The sequence below is a fragment of the Gastrolobium bilobum genome, unplaced genomic scaffold (assembly GCF_033153095.1).
Source record: "Gastrolobium bilobum isolate Gb01-03AN ecotype WA unplaced genomic scaffold, APGP_CSIRO_Gbil_v1 utg2833, whole genome shotgun sequence".
Lineage (NCBI taxonomy): Eukaryota > Viridiplantae > Streptophyta > Magnoliopsida > Fabales > Fabaceae > Gastrolobium > Gastrolobium bilobum.
The window spans coordinates 342,280-364,015 of record NW_026899149.1 but is presented as its reverse complement, the minus strand read 5'-3'; the positions used below and the strand labels follow the sequence as shown (position 1 = coordinate 364,015).

Below are 21,736 nucleotides of genomic sequence, written 5' to 3'. Positions count from 1 at the left end.
AAAATTTATATTAGTGATTATGGCAAAATCTGGTTCCGTCTCTCATTTCATCTTTAGTTTTGACGAAAACTTTTTTGACGTGTATGATTGTCATTAAAAATTTCATCACTATTTTTGACGAAATATTTTTAGTCAATAAATTCTGTCGGTATTTGAGACTTTTCTAATAATATCGTATTTAAAAATGATTCACAATTATGTAGTTTTAGCATTTTAATGCTAAGGGTAGATTAGTAATTTTTAATATTTTCCTCCTCAAACCCTCCAAATTGGGAGAACTTTAATTTTAAGAAAAACGAGGGTTTTGGAGGGTTTAGTAAAAATCTCCAAATTCTTCACCTCCTTTTTTTAAACTCACAAACAAGGGAAGAATTTACTAAAATGCTCCATTTCCTTCCCTTCTCCTCCTAAAACCAACTCTCAAACAAAGCCTTAGGGTTTATTGTTTTTTATACTACGAGATAAATTTATCTTCTATATATACATAAAAATATGTGGAATTTATAACTTTTTTTTCTCTCTTTTCCTTATATGAACCCACCCACTTTTATGTGAGTGTGGGAGATAAATTTATCTATACAACATAATAATTAATAAACATTAAACCCCTACATAAAAAGGTTTAATGCTTCTCATGTTATCAGAGATAAACATTGTTTCTTACGCGCAAAATGTGTGAGACCCATGTTTTCTCGGTCTCTCTTCTCCTCACATTGATCCACATGAGTCTCACAACTCTTTATGTGTCTTAGGAAATAAATTGATCTTCTAAACACGAGAAACATTAAATCCTAAATAAAAAGGCAAATACAACAATATAAAAAAAAAATAAAAAAACGCAAATACCAAAATACCAATTGTCGAGTTATATATATCCCATGATAAAGGACAGAGAACAAGCAGGTATCTGGTATTAAATCCTAGAATTCCAATATTCGACCAAATAGAACAACAGAACACATAAATAAGATGTTATGCAAATTACAAATTTCAACAAAGACAAAAAACGCTGGAAGTAATTTTCAAATATCACGAAATTCACAATACGACAAAGGAAGAGAGCACCCACGACATGAAGTAATGAACAAGCAGGACTGCGTGCGCTCAAAGTCAGGCGTCTCCGACGCTACTATCTCCGGCGGCGGCGTCGGTGGTTTTAGAATCAGCAGGGTCAGGAACGACGTCGTCAGGGTCACGGGTCGGGTCGGACTTGTCGATGGAAGAGCGAGTCTTGTCAAGGAAGGGTTTGAAAGCGAGCTCAATTGCGAGCCACACAAATGCTAGGGCTCCAACCACAACCATCGCGTCTTTTGCCTTCGCCATCGTCTCTCTCTCTTTTTTCTTTTCTTTTCTTTTTTTCTCTTTATCTTCTCTCTTCTTCTTTTTTGTATAAGAATTTCTCTTATCTTCTTTTCTCTTGTAACGCAGATTAGTTACCCACACCAAACACCACAACTTCCCAAACCTTAGCTCCTTCCTTGTATACACGACGCAAGTTGAAGTTGACCGATTGCTCACTCTGCCTTTTACACGTATTAAATAATTATAACTGAATGAAACTTCTTTGTTCTTTCGATCTTATTGCTCTCGTCCGTCAAAAACTAAAATATATAATCTCAAGGGCTAGGCTAATCTAATAACCAATCAATTAGGACTTTTTGATTACTGGAGCCTTAATTTAATAATTCATTATTAATTCATTATTCAACTAAAACATATCACTCATTGTTCTTGTTTACGTAAAATAGAAGTCAAAAGCTAATTTTTTTTTTAAATTTAAATATTTTTAAAAAAATTTAAATAACTTTACCTTTTCAAAAAACACTCCTAAAATAATAAGACATAAAAGCACTTTTCATAAAAAGTACATTTATAACAAAAAGTACATTTATTAGGAGCCCTTCCAAATGGATCCGAAGGACTCGTTTAGATGAGCTTTTTTTCTTCTTCAAAAACTATTTTTTTCTTTAAAAAAAAGCATTTTTCATTTTTTGTTTGTTTGAATGTCTGCTTTTAAAAAAACAGAAATCACAAAAAAAGTTAAAAACCTACTTTTTTCATAAGCTTAAAATTTTAACTTCTAGAAAAAACAGAAGTCAAAAGTCAAATATTTTTTCAAAAACTAAATATTTTTATAAAAATATAAATAACTTTAACTTTTATAAAAAACACTTCTAAAATAAGAAAGAGATAAAAATTACTTTTTTTGAAAAGGTCAAACAAACGGAGTCTAAATCTTGGTTTCAATCCCTTTCAAATTTGAGTTTTGGTTTGCCATTTATTTTTAAAAGTGAACACTTTTTAAGTTTTTATCCTTCCCTTTGCATTGTCCGAGAATTTTGTCTAATCCCCACATATTGTAAACCCTGCTTACATCCTTTTTAGAATCCCAAATTCGTGGACTCTGATTTCATTACAGCAGCCCAAAATTCAAACATCATTAATTGCACATTAATTCAAGACACCAGTTACGAAATTGACTTCAAACTCAGAACCCACCACAAACTTTCCCTCTCATTGTAACAACGATACTGGCCAGTGGCCATAATGATCTTTAATTTATGCTTGACGTAGAAAGAAAAATTAAAAATAAAAGTAGCTTAAAGAAAGAAAAAAAGATATGGAAATAGACTACTATACAATTATCTTGCAGTTACGTCAAGACCGAGTCTCTGAATCCAGAATCCAATACTTTCTGTCCAACACTACAAAGCATATTAAAATGGGTTAAAAATTTCTTTTGTTACGGGAGGAACTTTTAACTTTCCTGAATAAATAAACAAAAATGGAACCCACCGAATTCTCTTTAAAAAAAACGAAAAAGGGCTGACTGTTGCTGTCTGTACAGAAGAAATGTAACAGGAGAAATTTTTATTCCTATTAAAATATATGAAAAAAGTTATACTTACCACTTTTTTTTTACAACCTCTTACAACCATATATCATAACCGTTGATTTCCGTCAATCAACGATTGTCATTTATTATGAATTAATAATTAATTAATGAGTTTAATTTACGAAAATCATAACCGTTGATTGACGAAAATCAACGGTTATAATATATGATTGTAAGAGGTTGTAAAAAAAAAAAATTGTAACTATAACCTCTCCTAAAATGTATATAAACTTGATAATTTTTTATTATCTCCACATCTGTGTTAATGTCCTTAACTATCAGCCGGTTTAAGTACACCAGTTCATTTCAAAATATTTACTTTGCATCATTGTTGAAGAATTCAGTAAAAGATCCAATCTCAGAGTAACTGGCGGCGTTAAAACTCAAGAATCGGTCCAGTCAGTAATAAAACTACTTAAGCCCTGCCCCAGATATTTGGTTTTATCCCTTAAAAAGGGTGTCAACTTTAAGGTCCAATATATGTAATAAAAGTCTTTAACACAGCCACCATTACGAACAAGGACAATCATCAGTAATTCCTATAACTTTCCTTATCTTGGACAAACTGCACATATAGGCAGTTTTCTTTCAGTTGAGAGGTATTAGGCATTATCCAACATGAAGGAATTATAAACTAGAACTTTAAAGCACTGATGTAAGAAAGTAGCAACAATACCAGGTCAACATGACTAATTAACAATAACACTCCTTTGATGTCTTTAAAACTGCCCAGAAAATTCCCCTACAATAAGGTACAAGCAAATGCCACAAAATTTGTGATACACAACTCAGCGGCCACGACCACGGCCGCGTCCACGTCCTCGCCCCCTTCCTCGTCCCAAAGGCTTCCCTGCAAATAAAATCAAAACTTTGAAAACCAGGAATCCATAGATAACAGCCAACCCTAATGGGTCTTTATGAAAAATATTGCAGTGACAGTCAAGTAATATACAGTACCAGCAGTTGGCTTCTTAGGCTTGACCCTAGGAGTCTCTTCAACCAGTAAAGTCTCAAGATTCAAGCTGTCAGGAAGGATATAATAACGAATGTTGTTACCTCTCACACTGAGATGATCCAAAGTAACTGGGTTTTTCCCTTTCAGGGTTAGTTTAACTGTTTTCAAATGTGTATTCATACTGATATCAACACCTGTAGCATAGCAACAAGTTCAAGGATCAGTAAAACTAGAGCTTCATAACACTTCTAAGTTTTCAACCCATCCCAAATAAAAGGCTCTGAGATTAAATGGCAAGCACTTTATTTAAACATGAGCTGACATGTTTCACTCGTTAAAGACAAGGAAATTCCTTGGTGCTTAATTTGATTGTGTTTGGATACTAAGTAGCAATATATTGCACAATTAGAAATTTAAAATATGAGGGTTCACTATCCTCAAAACATGTCCACTTTCAATTAATTATAAACATTACATAAAGGAAAGTTATTGTGTTCGCTACTCATATATGAAGCTAAGGGACACACCTGCACCACATTCCAAAATTAATGCAACCAAAGACAACAGATGTAATATGTCCATAACTTTTGAGTTTTCTATTTATGTTACTAAGTCAAACTAAATTCAGATGGGTTTGGGTTCAAATTTCAATCAGAAGCAAGAAAGGAGAATGGTGTATTTCTACCAAGTTTGGCCTAGGTAAGATGTATAGGCTGAACTGGGAGTCTGTATCAATGAATGGAACAGGCACAAAAGAATAGGCTTTGAAATGATGCAGATGCAGTATGGGAATTCTAAATTACAACAGTTTTATTAAGCATAGTTGTTCTAAACGCTAGGAGGTTGGTTACTGCCAAGTGCCAACCCAAGTGAATTATGCAGACTCAAGATTTTAATATACCTCATACCAAAATGTCTAAGCAACAAACATCTTCCTACCGTTCCAAGTCTAAAGTTTAAGCCGTCATCAATTGCTATTTTACATCTAACATCATAAATAAATCTATTAAGGAGAAAAGAGGGACAGCACAAATAAGGGGAGGACAAGACATTGTTCAAAACAGAAAAAGACAAGAAACAACCCATGCATTATGTAAGGTATAACTTTGAAAAGAGCAAGAAGTGGAATATGAAAAATTCACGAACCAGGAAAGCTATTCAATCTCTCTACCATGTCAGAAATGGCAATTCTCTCTGAAAAAGTTTAGAGCATAACACCAAAGAAAAGCCCAAAAAAATCCTATCCTCTAGCAAGTTTAGGTGCAAAGAGATACTTCAAAGTTCAAACATTATTAATCTAAAACAGAAGCTAGCTAGGGGCTACATAGATACAAAGAAGCAGAAAACTACAACTTATTCCATGGAATAAAACATCAACATCTAGTCCCATTAAATTAGGAAAAAAGGATTCCAAATCATATTCATTTTGCTGTAAGTTGTAACCTATCATGCTGATAAGAGAATTCCCATCTTATTGTCTCTAAGGAAGTAACAGTGCAGCTGCCTATTCCCCTTGACATGACAGGAAGCTATTAACATAGGAATTACAAGTAAGGAAGTCATATATCAAACATAGAAATCTTCTGTAAGCTGCAAATAAGTAGAACGGAAAAATATGAAGCTAAAAATTGGACATTGTTGATTATGAAAAACCTACATCGATTAGCAACACAGACACTTGATATCATATTCCATACAGATTTCATTAGAATTCAATCCGCTAAACTCTAAATAATCACAGGCATTTACTGTGCAATGTGAAAATGCAATTCAAACTAGTAAAGTAACGAGTAAAAATAGGGAAGATTTTCAAATTCAAACGAGAAAAGGTTTTAAAATTCAGGGGTAACATTTTAGAGTAAAACACTGTATTAGGTTTAGCATTTGGGAAACCAGTGTGCTATCCCTGCAATATCAAAGACTAAATGCTGTAACGCTAAACCATAAATGCTTAAGCGCGAAACCAGACCTAGGGTTTAACAAAACCAGCAACCAAATCATGAGGCGAAGAATAGTATAATCTGAAAATAGTGGAAGAGTGAAGAGAGTACCTGTAACGGTGCCATGAACAATAGTACCGTTCTTGAGTTCAATCGATACAGTTTCGTTGTTCAACTTCATGAGAAACCTGCTCGAGTTTTCATACAAAGGTTTTAGGTTAAGATTTAAAAAAAGAAAAAGAAAAAGAAGTAAAGAAAAGGAAACGCATAATAAGAATGGAGAGAGACGAGTAAACGACAGAGTTGAGACCTAACGAGCTTCATGCTGGCAGAGAAACGAGAAGGAGAAGATGAAACCACCGTCGCAGAGGAGACTCCCTAACAGCACCAAAATCTCCAAGTTGGGGTTTTGGGCTCGAAACGACAATAGCGTTTAGTTGCACACAGTACATGAAATGAAACCCTCTGCTAAATAGAAAATTAAATCAAGAGGAAAAATCAATGCATTTATACTAATTTAAACCTATGCTTAATGCCATGTCATTACTTGTGATTTTTTATTTTTTTGGAGGTTACAAGGAATTGAACATAACACCTACATTACACACACTCCTAACACACACACACCCCACACCACTAGGCTAACCCTAGTGGTTTTTTTTTTTTTTTTGGAGTTACCCGACCCTAATTATCTCTTTGAGACGAGTTGGCTCCCTCCGGTATCCCCACGAGCTTCGACTCTTTGAGCCGGCTATGGGACTAATCCGGAGTGCGGGGGAACAGTGATGACTAAAGGTTCAGCCCCCTCCCCAAGAATGCATTCAGCGGGAATCGAACACATATTTAACCCCACTAACTCAGCGCCAAGTTACCAACTGAGCTGCACCCATTGGGTTACCCTAGTGGTTTTTTTTTTGGTAAAAAACTCTAATATAAATAGGTGAAGTATGTGAAAAAATTATATCTTTTTCATACTTTTATCTTTTGTATTTATTTCATATATCCTTTTTAAAATTATGATTCATTTGTTTAAAGGTTAAAGACTTCCATGTAGACTAAATGGTGGTAGCTCAGTTGGCGCATGGGAGCTAAGCAGGTGGGGGTGAGAGCACGTGTTCGAATCTCCTCCATACCACATTTTGGAGAGATTTAAAGCCTTAATCCTGGATCCGCCCCTGAATTGGATTAGTTGTGAAACAATGAACTGATTGAAATATTAAAAAAAAAAAAAAGACTCCATGTAGAAGAATAATATGTGGGTTTTATTTTTATTTTTTTTAATGTGATCCACATATTTATTGTGTCATGTAAGAGAAGATATTTTCTTATGTGATATGAAAAGCTTTTAACTCTTTTTTTTTTTTGTGTTTTTTTTATTAGGTTCTCTACAAGTGTTTGTGTAAAGCTTTTAACTCTTAGTTTAAAGAGAAAGGTTATTCTTACAACTTATTTTCGTTTTCAACCGCTTATAATCATATCTTAACCTTTGATGCTATCAATCGATGATTATTATTTTGATAAATCAAACTCATTAATTAATTATTAATTCACAATAAATGATAACTGTTGATTGGCGAAAATCAACCGTTAAGATATTTTAAAAGATTATAAACGAAAATAGATTGTAAGTATAACTTTCCTCTAGTTTAAGTATTTAAACATTTTCAATATACATACGTGTAGAGTCGGCAAAACGGGCTCGGCTCGGCGGGCCAACCCGCCCAACCCGTCAAACGGAGCGGGGCAGACTGAGTTTTTCAACCCATCTCAAAAGCGGGGCGGAGCGGGCTCATTTTCTGGCGAGTTGATGGCGGAAATAGTCGGGCTGAGGCGAGTCAGTGTGTAAAATAGGCTCGGGCTGGTGGGCCAACCCGCCCAATGCGCCAAACAGGGCGGGGCGGGGCGAGCTGACTCATTTTTTGACAGATTGATGGTGGAATGGGACGGGGCGGGGTGAGCTGACCACTTTGCCACTTATACATGACTTTGATTTTCTCATGTTGTGACTTAATTAGTAGTATGATCCACATTTATTTTAAAAAATTATTTTATGCTTAAATCGAAGATTCACAATATGAGAAAATACTTCTTAGGTGATATGTACATAAAACAAAAAAAAAAACTTAAAAATAATTATTGTAATAATATCAGTAATAACAATTGTCAAAATATTTGATCATGACGGAGAAAAAAAAGTCAAAATAGTAAAATATATATGTAGAATATTAATAAAATATTAAAAAGTAATAAATGAAGAAGTAAAAAGAGAGAGATAAAGAAGGGTAAGGCTATGTCGGTTGCTCCACGAGTGGGAAGACCAGATATGTATGTAATGTAACTTTAGACTTCAAATTCTCCTCTTCCGAAGATCCATTCTCCTTAAAACCCTAATACGATTCTTTACTACTTCATTCCCAATTCTATTTCTGAATCCATAACTCCTATGAGCTATCACATGGTAGATTCCTCCTTTCCAAAACCATAATCTCTTCTTTTTTTTTCGTTTTTCTTTGTTTTTGTTTTTTTGTTTTTGTTTTTACCTCTTTTGCTGTTCGTTTTTGTTACTCCCAACTTAAATCTAGGTTGCAAAAAGCATCATGATTAATACGTACGAGAAATCAACACCTTAGATAAATTAAAGTCATTTGATGTCTGCTAAAACAATGTCCTTCTTACTCTACAATCAAAGACAACGTGTTTTTTTCCTCAGTTTTTCTGTGTATTATGTGATGTGACATTTTGAAAATTTAACATAAGACAATTTTCCAATTTCAGTGGCATATAAAAAATTCACTAATCTCGTAAAAGCTTTGTAACACAACATGTTCTCTTTTGTAGAACTATAATCTTTAAGTAAGAATGCACCCTGATGATGTTTTTTTTTTGGTGAGAATCTTGTCTGTGTTAAAGCTTGTTGGCTTGTCAATATACTCATGAATGAAAGTGTTTTGCTGTTTTTGTCTTGTGTCAATGAACTTCACTATCCAAAAGTGTGTGCACCTTTTGCTTGTTCTCAGATACACATGTGCATTGAAATATACATATTGCTCTTTAGTTATATTCATTCAACTCATTTTCCTCTTGGCAATCTTTTGTATTTGATTAGATTAGTGATGAATTGTTTATCTATTGTCATTTTTGTGAAGATAACTCTTACTCTCTTTCTTATTATGAGTATTAATGCATCAGAATAATGAAGAGACACGCAGAGGTTTGAAAAGAAAGCCCCCAGAGTTGGATCGAGAGCAAGAAAATGGATCTTACAATATGAATTCTGGACCTTATGATAGGAACGCGCTTCCTTCTGGTGGGTTTTGCTTTTATTTTTGTTTTTTAAATATGATACACAGATTTGGTTGTCATACATTGAAGATTATTGCGTTCTGCTGAAATATAGCATTGTAAACGAATGAAACTACAAGTTACCTTTGGCATTTGAGGTTTTTTTTTGTGTTTTTTTGGTCCTGCACATACTAGAACTATATGGAAGATGGTTGTGTTTGTTAAATGTCTCGATTGTTCAATATGGGGGAGTTATTTTAGATATTATTATTCTGCTTGGAATTTTAAAGTTGAGTACATCCTTTCAAATGACTATTAGATGTCCTCATTGTCTAAAGAAGACATTTTTCTTTGACTAATTTTCAATTTTATTTTTGTGATAGCATATATACCTGGTTTTCCTGTAAGTTCTGTTCATAGTTGGCTTCATGATACAATTTTCTTTACGTACTGGTTCCAGTGTTGAATTTTTATTTTTATTTTATTTTTTACTGCTCTTCATGCTTATAATAATGTTACAACTATTATATTGTGCTTTATTTTTATTTATTTTATAGTTTATTTATTTATTTTTGGTTGATTCTATATTTCAGGTTGGTTAGACTGCCCAGCACAGGGGCAAGAACTAGGATACATAATCCCTTCAAAGGTTCCACTTGGTGAATCCTTCAATGATTACATCCCAAGTCAAAAATATACTCCCAAGCAAGCAATTATTCAACAGAGAGTCTTAGGTAGAGAAGTAAGTGCACCAAATGCATAGTAGCATCAATTTACTCAGCTAAATATGCTCTGCTTTGGGAAGCTAGGTATCTGTTTTCTCAGTACATATAGGGAGATAATAGTAGATTTTGGAGTGCATAAGCTGTTGTTCTCATTATTTAAGTTCAGTGATAGGATGGTTTTGTTAAATCTTTTGATGTAACTTTTCATCATCTTTTAATGTGTTATTTCTTTTTCCTCGGCCAAAGTTCTATAAATTGTCAAACATTTCCAAAATTTTATTACTTTACAACATTTAAAGAAACTTGTTCTGTACTGGGCTTTACATGCATTTGGTGTTCCAAGGAAGTTTTATTGACAAAAGACAGCTTAGATTGCAGTTTAGAAAGGAAAAAGCATAGAAGCAGGAAGAATGAGGATAATAAGTTCTTATATTTCATTTTTCTCTGTTAATAAATAAATACAGAAAGAGGAATAATCACAGAAAGGGCCAAATTTGCAACATAGTGGGGCTTGTACAAGTTCTATCTCTAACCTGAATAGCTGAATCAAAGATTGAAGGAATAAAATTATGATTTTAAGCAATTTAAGAGCATTTATCATTGTTGTGATTCTACATTGTGTTCCATGCATAACACGTCTGCATTTTTTTTCTTTTTAGTCTTGTATAGAAATTTGTTGCGCCCAGATTCATAGTGCTTAACTCTATTAATTTTGCAGCTTGGTTTAGTGATTGATTTGACAAATACTACTCGCTACTATCCGGTGTCAGATTGGACGAAAGAAGGGGTTGGTCATGTCAAGGTACTGTATGATCTTTAATTCTATTATTTATGGAATTTAATAGCAAATAAATTTAGATTTTTGACTTGCTTGTGGCAGATAAGATGCAAAGGAAGAGATTCTGTACCTGATGATGAGTCTGTAAAAAAATTTTGTGATGAGGTAGCTTCCATTTGAAGTGTTGATATGTGTGAATTGTGCAGTTCAAAAAAATTTGTCTTGATTAATGCTTACAATGTAATAGTTAAGTATCTTCTTCTTGTTTGCGTTCCTAGGAATGGTGGTACAGTTCCTGATATCTCACTTGAGGTTTTATGATTTATACTTGTTAGACATGCTTTTTAGGTTCTGGATTTTTGCTCCCGAAGAACAAACCCAAAGAAATATATACTCGTACATTGCACACATGGGCATAATCGTACAGGTTATATGATTGTTCATTTTCTTGTCCGTACAGAATCAATTTCTGTCACCGAGGTGAGTAAAATATCATGGGACTGTTCATTGGTTTTTTTTCAATAACTGCTTGACTCCAATAATAATTGTTTTGTGCATATATCTTTCAGGCAATAAATAAATTTGCTTGGGCACGTCACCCAGGAATATACAAGCAGGACTACATTGACGCCCTGTACATGTTTTATCACGAAAAGAAGCCTGAAGATCTTGTTTGTCCTCAAACTCCAGAATGGAAGAGACTTTCTGATCCTGAATTTCATGGTGTGGCTGTCCCAGCTGTAGACAATTATGGAGACATTCCTCAGAAGGTAGTTGCACCTTCTTGTTGGCACAGTTTGTTTAACTCCTTAGAGTATGTGATTTGCAGTGCTGTTGCCTGGTTGAATTCTTTACTTGGATGGATGCTTGGAACTAACTTTTCATGAGTTTGTATGCGCATGAGTCTGCCAGTTTAGTTATGCTTTTTTATTTTGTTTTTGTTGAAGAGCATCTGATGTGGGCTGTAAATTGAATTAGCTGCATTCTTTGCATCTTTCTGCCTTCTTTGTTGAGACTTTGATGTATACACTGATAACAGAGCTTTTTATTTGCTTTGATCTAGAATGTTTAACTTTCAATTTATTTCCCGTCCCTAAACAAGTTTTTGTCGCAACTGGAGAGGAAAATTTCCATCAAGCTATTATATTTCCTTAATTGTCACGGAAGGAAATTGTATTTTCTTTTGCCATTTGTCATCCTTCATGGCCTTACTGTGTGAACATGTTGTCTTTTTTGTATGGCTTGTTATCTGAGATGCATTTTTGTGAATAACAGTGTATGAGATTAATATGTGGTCACATTAAAATTGAATTTCTTTTCCTGCTATCACTTTCACTGTTCATTTAAGTTAGTGTGCTTTGTTGAAATTAAGAATATTCTTTATGAAACCTTAAATCACTTCAACTTAATGCTGGTAGTTATATATTTACGTGGATTTTTCTTATGCTTGGTTTGATATTCTAGGAGAATATTGTGAGGGATGAAGTGTTGACAAACGATGATGTTTTGGGAGAGCCCATTCCTTCGAACCAGCTACGTACAATGCAAGACGTTTGTTATCAATTGCTCAAGTTGGGCACAGGGGTGGGTTTCTAAAGTGGCTCTTTGTTGAATTCTGTATATATTTTCTTGAATATGACTCAAACTAACATAATTTGCATAATCTAGTGTTGAAAAGTGATGCTATCATATGAAGGGAGTCACCGAAACCATGCTTATGTTTTTGTCATATGTCCCAAAAACTTCATACTATGTTGCTTTTACTTTCCCCTTTTGTGTCGTTTAGACAATTGTTGTGTTATATCATGGTCAAAGCTTGTAGGTTATGTTTTTAATTTATTCATAGACTTGGAAGACAAACATTTTTAATAAAGCCCTCCAGCCATATACAAAAGATAGAAAATATGGCAATTTGGCTGGAATGTTGTCAGATCAGAGAATAGTCATTTTGCACGTTGATGGTGTTGCTAGTCCTCATTCTTTTTGTCACTTATCTTTTCCTCTTTCGTATTCATTATTGGCATGCATGTGTCTTATTGTAATTTCTACCCTATAAATTTATGAGGATTCATACTTCTGCATGTATTTATCAATTCATCTGCATTATAATAATTCTAATTTTTTAGCTTAGCAATTATCTCTGGAATTTTTTTAATGTCTTGAGCGTAGACTGTCTTTTTGCTTCAGGTGATACTCCATCTTTTCATAGTTAAGGTCCTCTGGCATTCCTTATTCAAACGTTACTTTACAAAATGACCATCTATTACATCGTGAGTCCATGACATACTAATAATTTGTTGTGGGAATGAAGTTGGCTGCTCAAAATATATTGTGGATTTTGAAATTGAAGACTAATGAGTATATTATAAACTGTCAGCTGATATTAGCAACCCCACTAATGCATGATTTTATATTTCTGTGTCTTGGCAACTTTATGGAATGTATTAAATATTCTGATGTATCTTTGTTGTATGATAAATGAATGAAGTAAATTCCTAAAATTTTAAGGATTATTTTACCCTCCATCTTTTATGTGTAAAGTGATCATGTTTGCATCATTATAATGTTCAGCTAATGGATTATTTAATGTATTTTTCTGGGTGATCTACATAGAGGTTGGCAAGCTTGGTTTATTTGATGCGTATTTATGGGTTAAATTGATTTTTTGGCATTCTTTCTCTGGCTTGTAGAGTTTATTGTTTCTTTCAGAGTTATTTCTGATCCTCAATTATTATGTTTCTCTGGTTCCCTTCTCTAATATCACTTGCCACATGAATATTACAAAAATAAAGTCATGCATATCTAGTATAAGGGATTATATTTGCTGCATCTCAATAAAATCCAAAAATAAGTTTGAGGCCAGATAATTATTTGATTTGGAAACGTTAGTTTTTATACATAAATTTATAGAGTGAATTGATTGCTTTATTTTGGGTACTCAAATTTGATATTATCTCTTTCCAGGGTAGAGGACGTTCGCAGTTTCCTGGATCGCATCCTGTTTCTCTTAATAGGTCCAATCTTACTACTTTGATCATTTTGATTTCTATTGTATTGGGAATTATATATAACTTAAGGATGGACTTGGCTATTTTACAGAGAGATGGACATCTCATTTTTCTATATAGTCTGAGGAAGTGATAATACCTAGAATATGTCTTCTTAATTTGACGTCAACGTGCTCTTTTTTGCTTCAATTATTCATTGGAAAAGAGCACCCTGTGCTGTTTATAAAATTTGTGTAATATAATCTTTTAGAAGTCTTAAATTAACAATGCCATCGGTAAACTGGTTTAGCATCATTTTTGCACGAGTTCTCAAGTGAATGGAGTGGCTGGCATTTTATTTTCTACATTAGAACTTCTGTCTATTTTTAATTTAGAACCTTATGTTTTGAGTATTAAAAATTGAATCTGATGGGGAAGAGGGGTTAAATATGTAATTTATGCTTCTGGAGAGCTAGTTGGGCCCTCGAACATAACCTGATTAGAATTTCTGCAGACTTGGATTTGCACATAGACCGCAAAATAGTACAATAACTTGTAACAGACTCAACAACATAACAGGGTCTTAGTGGAAGAGATATCTTAATTTTTACACTGGGATGTCAATGAAGAAGTCATGGTTCAGTACTATATTGAACTTCCATTAGTTTAATTTTGGGATAAATTATATGTCAAAACTATCAGATCCAGATTTGTGACAAATTTGCATAGATTAAAATGGTGGAAGCTCAAATTCAGATTTCTATCTGGTATAAATTTTAATTTAGCTTTGATCAATTAATCAAATTTCTTCATCTTGTGTCAATTTGTATCTTATCGACAAATGATTCCTCTTAGATTAAATTAACTATCACCTTCTGTATTTTGCGTTTACACAGACATTCACTTTCGTTTATTATGAATACTTGCACAAAACTGCCTTTGTATTAATAAAATATGCTACAACTAACTCCAAAATGCTGTTTGGCCTGGTAATTGGTCTGTTAGTTAATGGATGTTTTGTGATCAAATGTCATTCCTAATCCTATCCTTGTTCAGTTTTATATGTTGAGAAAAAGGGAACAATATATTCATTTGATGCAGTTGAGTTCAAGGGAGGGGAGAGACAGTAATTTATTAACACCTGATTTTAAATCTTTTTATTTGTTAATCATCTACTTTGGTTTTGTCAATTGACGTCAGATCAATTTGTTTATGCAGGGACAATCTGCAACTCTTAAGACAACGATATTACTATGCCACATGGAAAGCTGATGGGACCCGATATATGATGCTGATTACTTTTGATGGATGTTATCTGATTGACAGAAAATTTCTTTTCAGAAAGATCAATATGCGGTTTCCTTGCAGATACTCAAATGGGGTATATATGTTTATTCAATTTACTTATGTTGCGAAGAGAGTTTTTATTTTATTTTATTTTATTTTATGTCTTACATGTTATTTTTAATCACAAAACCATTTCAAGAGTACACCTGAGAGGAATCACCATTACACATTACTTGACGGGGAGATGATTATTGACAAGGATCCACATACACAGAAGCAAGAGAGAAGATACCTCATTTATGACTTGGTGGCAATCAATCAAGTCTCTTTGACAGAGGTACACATTGATTGAGAACTGTGGTGTCAAAATTTTACTTACTTCTTGGTTGGTTCATCCTATCAATCCTACTATTATATATATATATATATATATAGGTTAACTATTATTTGTATTTTGCAACTAGTGAAATAATTTGAAGCATCATTATCATAGCAGCAGCATGAAGTTTTAAAAACCCTATTCCCCCCTCCACAATGCACAATGCAAATGAAATGGATTATGGTAAAACATTAAAAAAATGACAAAATACAATATAATGATGTCTGGATCCTTGTAAGTCCCTGGATTCATGTTTATACATTTGCTTAGCACACTTTTGAACTGACCATTTTGGTCTAATGCTGCAGCTGCCATTCTATGAAAGGTGGAAATTGCTGGAGAAAGAAGTAATTGAACCTCGTAACATGGAACGGGAGGGCCTTTCCAAGAGTATAAATCCTTATTATAGATATGACTTGGAACCATTTAGTGTATGTATAACGATATTTACCATTCTATTTTCAGAAACATTTTGCAGTGGGATTAGCTTTTTGTTTATATTTGTTTATTTTTGTTTCAGGTGAGGAGGAAGGGTTTTTGGTTACTATCTACGGTGTCAAAGCTCCTTCATAAATTCATTCCGCAACTCTCGCATTCATCAGATGGTCTTGTATTCCAGGTAATAATTAGTATAACCTCCCAAGTTGAGCTTGGATGTATTGATAGTTGAATCAATAAACAGTTAGCTTTTAGGAAACACCACCTCTTTGAGGATGTTGTTTTGAATTGATGCTCTACTAGTGAAAAAAATTCACTCCCCCATTGAACCTCAACTAGTGAGGGTGGGGTGAGGGCAATCCTTATAACAGTCCATTGTTATTGATTTCGGATTTTATCAGGGTTGGGATGATCCATATGTTCCTCGCACACATGAAGGTCTTCTGAAGTGGAAATACCCCGAGATGAACTCTGTCGATTTCCACTTTGAGGTTGCATAAGTACTTTTCCTCAAGTTCAGAAATTGAATTAGTTTATATTGGGTTAACTCCCTCTCTATCATGCCAATCCGAATACATTGATGATATCTTTGTTGCCAGGTGGGAGCTGGTGATCGTCCCCTGCTTTATCTGTTCGAACGCGGAAAGAAGAAGTTAATGGAAGGGGATAATGTTGTTTTTAAAGGTTGTAGGCCCTAATAATTATTTTATACCATCATAATGTTATTAGTACTATTTATTATTTTTAGGCCAGAAGCTGACAGCTACTTAGAGGAATTACTCAAATTTTTGGCCATACATGAATTTCCTCTTGTAATGAACTATGTATATTCTTTCAGCAAGACTCCATGTCCAATGGAATGACATGGAGTCCGTCTAAAATATAATATAATTCTGGTTGATTTAACTGAATTTTGTATTTGTAAAGCTCAAACCATAATTTTTCTTTTTTAATTTTTGGCTCTAAATAATTTTCAGATGCATCAGATATTTCTTCCTATTCAGGGAGGATCATAGAGTGCTACTGGGATCCTGTGGAGCATTATTGGGTCTGTATGCGGATCAGAGTCGACAAATCTACTCCAAATGATATCAACACCTATAGAAAGGTTATACTTATTATCTTTTACCATTCTACTATGCTCTCTAGTCTCTTCTTTAGGTTGTACATGTTTTTTTTAATTATTTCATATGAAAACCTGATGAACAGTTTATTTTGTAAATATTTTGATACAGGTAATGCGAAGCATAAAGGATAACATCACAGAAGATGTCCTGTTGAATGAGATAAGTGAGATCATTCGCCTTCCCTTGTATGCAGACAGAATACAAAGGGATATCAAGGCTCACCAGCATATGGTCTCTTCACGTCGCAAGTGAGTGATAATCAAAGCTAAGCATGTGCAATGTCGTACGCTAATTGAAGAGCAAGCAAGACTTGTTAATGAAGTGCCAGGCGAGATGTACATTTTCGTTGCCAACTTTATTATATTCGTGCTACGTTCTTGTCAGTCTCATCCCTTAAATACCTCAGGAAAAAGTTTTAGAGGTTCTATGATTTTGTTGGGTTAATAAGATTTTGGTCGCTGTTGTATATTAGCAATTTTGCCTATTTACTTTCATTTTTCACCCCCTCCTCACACAGTGGATCACGAGTTTATAAGGTCTTGTTGGAAAAAGCTCTACACAAACGGCTTTGATGGGGATACAGTAATACAAGATTTCAATACCATTTTAATATATTTTATACTTCATAGACATGCTGCTTTACGAGAGTTTCCACTTGTTCTTATGCTTTGTTTTGAGCAATTAGTGAAAAGTATATAATTGATAGTGCAGTGCCATATGCGGTATCGTTTTTTATTTACTGCCACATTCTAAATCTTTTATTCATTTTTAATTCTGTTTTTTCATGAAATGCTTAACTATTGAAAGATCCACACAAGCAAAAAAAAAATAAAAAAAAATTCTTTCATTAAGTGCACTTTTTGGGCCAATGTACGCATCTTCAACAACAGATTTGCCTTTGGTTGTGGACGATGACAGCAAGCTAATTACTATGATGGGTTTGTCCTAACAGTTGACAAAGGAGAATGAGAGTCGAAAATTTTATTTGCCATTCATGCCAAATGATATTTGGATATTCCTTTATTTTTGTAAATGGATGAAACTCAGTCAGTCACCTAAATAATGAAGATTAAGATCTGGATGATAATCATAATGCTATTGCACTAGAAAAATGACATTTATGTACCTCGTAAGTGTTCATATTTTTAATTTATATTATGTTTATAGTTACTATTCCATTTATTGGGATTGTTGGATTTAAATTTTTAATATGTCTTGCTTGAATGATAATCAGGTTAAGTCATTGTAAATTATAAGCGCAAAATTTCAATCTTTTTTTTTTAACGGAATACAGATTCCGTCAATAAGCAAAAGTTTTAAACCTATTTGCGACTGAATTTATCTATCCAAAATAATATGACAATTTCGACGGACTAGACGATACATTCAATCGAAAAAAATAAAAATTCTTTGATCCAATTTTATGACAAAAATTTGATGGAATTTTTTTCGACGGGATATAATTTGACGTACATTGATTGTGACAAGAAACGTCAAAAATAGATACGGAAACCCTTTCTATTAATATTGATTGTCAACCATAATTTTTCTACGAACATGAACTTGTTTTGGCGGAATAAGTTTCGTTTGAATTTTCCACGGAAACAATTGATATATCGAAGAGCATGTTTGAATCCTCTTTTTTTTAAGTTAGAAGCTAATATAAACTAAAGTTAAAAAAAAAAAAGCTTAAAAATTTATCGAGCTTGTTTGGATTTTCTTATTTGAAAATTACACAAAAATTTTAGCTTAAAAATTACTTAAAAACACATATTTCAAGAAAATTATCTCTCTCTATATCTTTATCACTCTTCATTCGAAAAAAAGCATACAATTCAAGAAAAACAGATAAAAGCTTAAAAAAAAGTTCCTCATAAGAACTTTTCTCAAAACTTGTTTGACGTAACTTATGCTTATAAATCTTTTTTAGCTTAAAAAAAGAGAGGATGTAAACATGCACGAAATAACAATTCCAACGAAAAAAATCTGTCCGATTTTGTAAAAAATTTCGTCGATCCGTATCCGTCGATAATAATGCCTCTTTTTAATAGTGGAAGAATAGGAAGAGGAGAGTGTAAGGAGAATTTTACCGTTGGAATCAATCATATTTGTAGTTGTAGACATATTAGACATTAGGGTACTTGGAATTAGCTTGGAGGCATAGTGCAAAGCCACCTTCTATTTATGGAAGTGGATTTTTTACGTGGCATGAGGTCATGTGAAAGGATGGCAAGCATTCAAATAGAGAATAGAAGATGAGAGAAACAACTGGATGATGGTGAATCATATTTTATTCAAAATGATTAAGCTCATGCTCAAGTTTCTCAATTCCAAAACAACAGTTAGATAATTCGCGTTAACTGATTTTCACAAATATAATCATAAAGAGTGAAAATCATGTCTAGTGATAATTTTCAACGCGATTTACTGATATAACACAAAAAATTCATGTTTGGATTGACTCATTTTTGTGTGTGTGTTGAATCAATGTTTATTTTCAAGTTAGAATTTTTTGAGGTTATTTTGTTAAATTATTGTTTTTTGGTATTATTTTATTTGTGTCACTTTTTTTGTGATTTCTTCTCTGTTGTTTATTTTTTCTTGTTTTATGGGTAGTTGTGATATTTTCTTAAAAAAATTAATTCTGTTAACTTTAAATTTGAATGAAAAATCAAGTTAAGGAGGTAAATGATTAAAAATTTTGGAGAAGGAATAAGTGTTTATGAGAAAACTTACCGAATTTTTTTTGAAGTTTCACTAAAAATTTCATAATAATGAATACTTTCGCAAATCTTATAAACAGCTAAAAAAAACGCCAAAAGTTCACAAAAAGAATTACAAGTGACAACCAACGCCGCCTGAATCCAGTGCCTACAAATAACATTGTTATTGTCGTGTTTTAGATTTTTATTTTTTTTAGTTAAAAGTTTAGGTGAGGGAATTAAGTACTTTGTAATAAATTATGTGTTAAATTTCTACTAACGTATAACAAAAAATAAAATTAGGTGGGGTTAAACACTTAGAATTTGAATCAGTTAAATGATAATAACGCAGTTGACACATAAGAACTGAGCAGGTGAGGATAATATCATCTGTTCTGTGTTTATCTTCTTCAATATCATATTTGGAAGAAATTTAAAATCTTAATCATGAACCTGTTACTAACAAATTATCTTTTAACACGAAACTTTTCAATGTGCTTTTTGCCTCACTCGCACACTTCCCGTGAAAACTTCTCAGGAAGTCACCCATCCCAGAATTTCGGGCTACCGAAAAGCATATGCATCTTATGTATAGGTAGTACAAATTAACTCTTATAAGCTATTCCAAACTGTGCAGTCTCACACTTGCACAGTCTTTGGAATCTCTCTTTCGGGTGTCGATTCGATTCATTCATGCATGTAACCCCCGCTGGAAGCCTATCAGGAGTCGCTCCTTATCCATGTCCTTTCGCACCGGTGATCACTCTCTGCCCTCGTTAGCACTCGAGATATTACATGTCCACCAGCTTCCGCCTGATTCATCCTCTAACCACACCGTACTGGAAGAGAGACCCTGTTCTGATACCACTTCTAACGCCCGACAACGTGTATTTTTTTCTCACTCACACACAGTAGCCTCCAACCGGAGCCCGGGCCAAAAAATTACATGTATATTTATTTTTCTACTTGAGTAGGAAGCATGAAAAAGAATTATAATTTTATTAAATATTTTTAAATTTTATTGAATATATTTTAGGAAAAACTTCAAAAATAAAATCCTATTAGTTTTTTTAATTATCACTTACCCCCTCACAAATTTTTTGAATCATTTACATTCTTATTTAGATTTTTTTATCACTTACCCCCTGACTTAAAGTTTTTTTATCATTTACCCTCCTAATTTAAGGGGTAAATGATAAAAAAAACTTTAAGTTAGGGGGATAAATGATTCAAAATTTTGGAGAGAGGGTAAATGATTATGAAAAAAGTTATAAGGGTTTTTTTGAAATTTTTCCTATATTTTAATTTTTTTATATAAATGGAAATAGAACACATAACCTAATACAATTTCTCCAAATCTCTCACTAAATATATTTTTTTTGATAAGGCCAAATTACAAATTTTAGCCCGGGTCAGATTATAATTTTAGACTGAGCCAAATTTAATTAATTATATAAATATACATAATAAGTATAATTTGTTAAAATTTAGCCCACGCAAAAACCACACTCAGGTACAACGTGACTCCATCACTGCTCACACACTTCCCAAGAAGTCACCCATGAAAACAACAACAACCGAATCATGACTAGCATTTGCATTAGATACATACCATTTATCTAAAAAATACTTATAATTTGATTTTTTTATTATAAAAATTACATATTACCCATCAACTAAATCGTCACATCAACCATCACTATTCGAATTTACGCAGCCAAATCCTTGAACAACTGTACGCAGTAACGCACCCTCGTTAGACCCCCGGTCTAAATTATGAAATGGGTGACGCTAAAGCACCCTCAAGTTACACAGCTTCAATAATTATGCTTGTAGAGACCTAACTTACCAAATTATTAGAGGTCCACTAAACTGTTCAGATATGATTATATATTCAGATGTTATATGAAATATCTCATGTGGGTGGCATCGCATTTCCTTTCCCTGTTCTCGGGGAGTGTACTGTTGCTTAACATTTGCAAGATTTATTATACAATACATATCCCATCACGGCAGCTTGTTTCATAATTGCCTCGTAATTATGCACTCAACGGTCCAACAACAGTACAACACCAACCACTGCTTCTTCTTTATCTTCCTCCTCCAACCTTCTACTTGCTGGAAAAACCAAAATGCCTTTTTCATTATCCAAATGTTGGACTAATAGTCAGTTAGTATTTTTACTGTTATTTGGGTTTATCTGTTTGTTAAATAAAGTCCTATGCTTTAGGGATGTGGAG

At 33.3% G+C, this 21,736-nt stretch overlaps 3 protein-coding genes across 6 annotated transcripts; 1 reads left to right on the top strand and 2 right to left on the bottom strand.

Moving 5' to 3' along the window:
• Positions 1–908: 908 nt before the first annotated feature.
• On the bottom strand, positions 909–1,462 carry LOC133287734 (outer envelope membrane protein 7-like). The gene has a single exon (XM_061485401.1). The coding sequence runs from the start codon at positions 1,321–1,323 to the stop codon at positions 1,111–1,113; it is 213 nt and encodes a 70-aa protein (XP_061341385.1). The 5' UTR covers positions 1,324–1,462; the 3' UTR covers positions 909–1,110.
• A 1,914-nt stretch (positions 1,463–3,376) lies between these two features.
• LOC133287726 (small nuclear ribonucleoprotein SmD1a) lies at positions 3,377–6,253 on the bottom strand. Of its 2 annotated transcripts, none has more exons than XM_061485390.1 (4): positions 6,102–6,253; positions 5,881–5,979; positions 3,854–4,047; positions 3,377–3,746 (listed from the first exon to the last, which is right to left on the bottom strand). In XM_061485390.1, the coding sequence occupies exons 1-4, from the start codon at positions 6,113–6,115 to the stop codon at positions 3,685–3,687; spliced, it is 369 nt and encodes a 122-aa protein (XP_061341374.1). In that variant the 5' UTR covers positions 6,116–6,253; the 3' UTR covers positions 3,377–3,684. The 2 variants fall into 2 exon arrangements, with proteins under 2 accessions (XP_061341374.1, XP_061341375.1); XM_061485391.1 differs by having other exon boundaries at positions 3,385–3,746; positions 3,854–4,045; positions 5,903–5,979.
• A 1,858-nt stretch (positions 6,254–8,111) lies between these two features.
• On the top strand, positions 8,112–17,410 carry LOC133287695 (uncharacterized). 3 transcript variants are annotated; one of them, XM_061485355.1, is made up of 17 exons: positions 8,112–8,249; positions 8,981–9,098; positions 9,667–9,815; positions 10,517–10,600; positions 10,679–10,741; positions 10,925–11,056; positions 11,146–11,346; positions 12,041–12,160; positions 13,541–13,590; positions 14,782–14,944; positions 15,050–15,187; positions 15,538–15,660; positions 15,750–15,848; positions 16,069–16,158; positions 16,267–16,351; positions 16,645–16,775; positions 16,903–17,410. In XM_061485355.1, exons 1-17 carry the CDS (start codon positions 8,235–8,237, stop codon positions 17,044–17,046), a joined length of 1,905 nt encoding a protein of 634 aa, XP_061341339.1. In that variant the 5' UTR covers positions 8,112–8,234; the 3' UTR covers positions 17,047–17,410. The 3 variants fall into 3 exon arrangements, with proteins under 3 accessions (XP_061341339.1, XP_061341341.1, XP_061341340.1); XM_061485357.1 differs by having other exon boundaries at positions 16,267–16,354; XM_061485356.1 differs by having other exon boundaries at positions 8,144–8,249; positions 8,967–9,098.
• The last annotated feature ends 4,326 nt before the right edge of the window (positions 17,411–21,736 follow it).

Bases quoted from the DNA above. Each gene is read 5' to 3' on its own strand.
- LOC133287734 (XM_061485401.1), bottom strand. From the start codon at position 1,323: ATGGCGAAGGCAAAAGACGCGATGGTTGTGGTTGGAGCCCTAGCATTT.
- LOC133287726 (XM_061485390.1), bottom strand. The intron at 4,048-5,880 runs ATTTTCAGATTA...TTGCTATGCTAC, and splicing joins ACTCTCTTCACTCTTCCACT to AGGTGTTGATATCAGTATGA. The intron at 3,747-3,853 runs GTACTGTATATT...TTTTATTTGCAG, and splicing joins GCCTAAGAAGCCAACTGCTG to GGAAGCCTTTGGGACGAGGA.
- LOC133287695 (XM_061485357.1), top strand. The intron at 9,099-9,666 runs GTGGGTTTTGCT...TCTATATTTCAG, and splicing joins TAGGAACGCGCTTCCTTCTG to GTTGGTTAGACTGCCCAGCA. The intron at 10,742-10,924 runs GTAGCTTCCATT...CATGCTTTTTAG, and splicing joins TAAAAAAATTTTGTGATGAG to GTTCTGGATTTTTGCTCCCG.